This window comes from Durio zibethinus, chromosome 24 (genome assembly GCF_047325235.1).
Source record: "Durio zibethinus cultivar Kanyao isolate XHJ-2024 chromosome 24, ASM4732523v1, whole genome shotgun sequence".
Classification (NCBI taxonomy): Eukaryota; Viridiplantae; Streptophyta; class Magnoliopsida; order Malvales; family Malvaceae; genus Durio; species Durio zibethinus.
Window position 1 is genome coordinate 3421741 of NC_143185.1, and position 3244 is coordinate 3424984.

General features: G+C 28.1%; 1 protein-coding gene across 1 annotated transcript; it reads left to right on the forward strand.

Annotated features, from left to right (window-relative positions):
- Positions 1 to 495: 495 nt before the first annotated feature.
- Positions 496 to 2124, forward strand: LOC149511844 (UPF0481 protein At3g47200-like). Its single transcript, XM_089753433.1, has 2 exons — positions 496 to 540; positions 1459 to 2124. Exons 1-2 carry the CDS (start codon positions 496 to 498, stop codon positions 2122 to 2124), a joined length of 711 nt encoding a protein of 236 aa, XP_089609559.1.
- The last annotated feature ends 1120 nt before the right edge of the window (positions 2125 to 3244 follow it).

The window sequence follows — 3244 nt, forward strand, 5'->3', positions numbered from 1 at the left end:
GATAAATTCTCTAAATACACTTTATATTCATCAAACATTCCCTAGATACATACTTTTACTAGTTCTTTCTCATCATAAGAATCTTAAATGTTTAGCACTATTTTCCTAAAGTATTAGATGTATCACATGAAATCTTCCTGTGACTTATAATGTTTTCTTCCCAAGTCAGTCAAAGTAATCTTTTCTTGAGTAGAGAAAAATTTTTCTCTAAACATTCTACATGTCTAACTCCAAGATTCAACAGAGCCAAGTATAAGATTAACATAACAGGTGTACGCTTGTTCAATAAGAAACATAGAAAATTCCTTTAGCTTCAAATTATCGTCTAATCCAACTGTTTCAAGAGTTTTCACAAACTTCATTATATGCTCATGGGCATCTTCAGTTTTGCTTAATGCAATCACTCCTTCCTAGTGGAGTCGCTAAAATGTAAAGGGTTCTTTGTTGAGGTAAAGAAGCATTGCAAACAAGAAAAACAAGATGTGCCGAGAGACTATGGAGAGAAAGATTAGAGCAGATCTTGAAATGTTGAGTACAACTGTAAGTGGTGGTAAGTGGTAAAGTAAAGATGAGTCAAGAAGAGATTGAGATAGAGAAAAAGATTTAGACAAAGAGAATTACAGAGAGAATTGAGTAAGTTTCCCAAAAGTCTCCCAATGAACTATGAAAACTTTTATTTATAGGTCTTCAAGAATAGGAGTTACATATCTTAAGTATTGAATAGGAATAATGGTGAATAATGGGAGAATTGATCATTATAAAAGTATTAATGTATTGATTAATGAGAGTCTAATTAGCTTTTAGTGATAGATATAATAAACATAGAAGTTTACTAGTTGTTCTAAAAGAAAAGGAAAAACACTCATATTTTAGGAAAAGATTAAGAGAAAACCTCTTAACTATCTCTATATTTGATCCACTAAACCAAACTCTCTAGAACAACCCAATAGTGGAATTAACCCAAGAATCATACTATATTTTGGGTTATTTTCAATTCTTCTTTCAGTAACGTAATATTCGGTGAAGTGTCTTTTGTAAAATAACTCTTAGTGAAGCAACTTGTGTTTCAAGAGTTTCTGGTAAAGATGTTGCTTTTGTTACTTGAGGAAGTTATTCTGAAAACAGCTGTTTCATGAAAAAGTTGTTCTTTAAACAGCTATTCTATAAAAGGATTGTTTCATGAATAGCTGTTCCGTAAATTAACATTCACTAAAATTGTCTTATCATCTATTCCGTAAAATAACTTTCACTGAAACAATCTTAATACCTGTTCTGATTTATTCTCAACTTTAACAATTTTAGAGAAATTTAAAAGAATAAAATATTAGTAACCAAAATCAACTATCTACAAATATTTTATTATACTTAAGGAATTATTTATAAGATAATCCCAAAGTTATAAACTGCATCTTTTTAGTTTGATTCTTAAAACTAAGGCATTTAACTTTTTTTATGCAGGATGAAGATTTAGTGATCAAGAGTCTCGTATCACCTTTTTTCCTTCCCTCTCCAACCAGTTCCGACTCAAACATAGTTAAATGCTTGCATATATTGGATGTGTGTAGGAAGATCCTGGTTTTCGAGGAACCAAACCAAAATAATGATGACCCTGCATCGAGTAAAACACTACTTAGTGAAGGTCGTGGTAATGAAATTCCAAGTCCTGCAACAACACTTCATACAGCAGGCATCCACTTTAAGGAAAACAATACCAGAAGTAGAAACCTCAAAGCCGTTTTATTCAGTTTCAATATCCTCAGGCTACCTCTCATTGTCGTGGGTCATGCTACTGACACATTGTTTCTGAATCTAATAGCATTTGAGCGTGTGCACATTGAAGCAGGCAGCGAGGTGACATCTCATATGGCTTTTATGAACAACATCATCAAAGATGAAAAGGTTACTGGTTTCTTAACTTCCCCAGGGATCATCATCAAAGCAAATATAAGTGACCACACTGTTGCTGAACTCTTCCGTTCGCTGCCCAAGGAAATAACAATCGATCCAGAAAGCAACCTAGCCATGGTGCGTAAGAGGATCGACCGGTACTTCCGTACAGCAAAATACCATGGATTTTTCCAAAAACTACTCTTCATCTATCTCTGTAATTTAGAGGATCAGTAAAGATTTATGTAACAATCTATAAATTGTGTACGAGGTTCCGATTTTCTACTTCTAAATTGTAGCCTTTCTTTCGATGTTGGAAAGGAAAATCAAGGGAACATAGCCTTCATGGCTGATGACTATGCCAATCTTATGCATCTTGCCTAGATCCATCTAGGTGACAGTGTGATTAGTTATTATAATGGTGAATTGGCTATTGTAATAATCAGTTTAAAATTAATAATAAAATATCTTTTTAATGCAAAAGTAATAGTAACAATGAAATGAATAGTAGTAAAAAGAAAAAATGACTATTATGGATATTAGAATAAAACTTGTGTATAACAAAATTTTTAATAACAATATTTTTACAATTAAAGACATCAATTTAAAAGTAAACAATTAAAGACATTATTTGTTTGGTATGTAATTATATTATATAAATTTATTTATCATTTTAAATAAATAATTAATTAAAATTTATTAAACAAATTTATGTAGTATTTTATTTATGTAAATTTTTATTTAATAAATAAATTTTTTATATATTTATTATTTCTTAGCTCTTTATGTTTTATTTATATGATTACTTTTATTTTGAAAGAGTCATAATGTAAAAAAAAAATTATATATTTATAAATCTTAAAATAAATTAACCAATATTTATTTAATTTATTATTTATATAATTATTAGTTTTAATTAATTACATAATTATAAATATTTTTTTTCATTTATTAGTAATTTATTTCATTATAAAATTCATTATATATTTATGATTTTTAGCTATTATCTATTAATTAGTTTATTAAATAATTATATAAATAGTTTGTTAAATAATTATAATGAAGTTATTTAAAATACTTTAAATAAAAATTTTAAAGTAACAATAAAAAATAAATGAATAATAAAAAAGATAAAAAAAATACAAGTGGCAGGGACATTTATGAAGAGAGGCTCAAACGCATTAAGACTTAGGGAGACTTAGGGAGGGTCCATTCGGATGAAAGGTAAAATTGAAAACAATAATAAAAGTTATTGTAATTATAATTGAAAAGAAAAAAAAGTTATTGTAATTGTGATTGAAAAAAATTCATAAAAAAATTTATGCTTAATGGATTTCATTAGAGTTGGAATTTAGAT

Coding starts and splice junctions, on each gene's coding strand:
- LOC149511844 (XM_089753433.1), top strand. CDS start 496: ATGGAGAGAAAGATTAGAGCAGATCTTGAAATGTTGAGTACAACT. Junction 541..1,458: donor TTGAAATGTTGAGTACAACT/GTAAGTGGTGGT, acceptor TTTTTTATGCAG/GATGAAGATTTAGTGATCAA.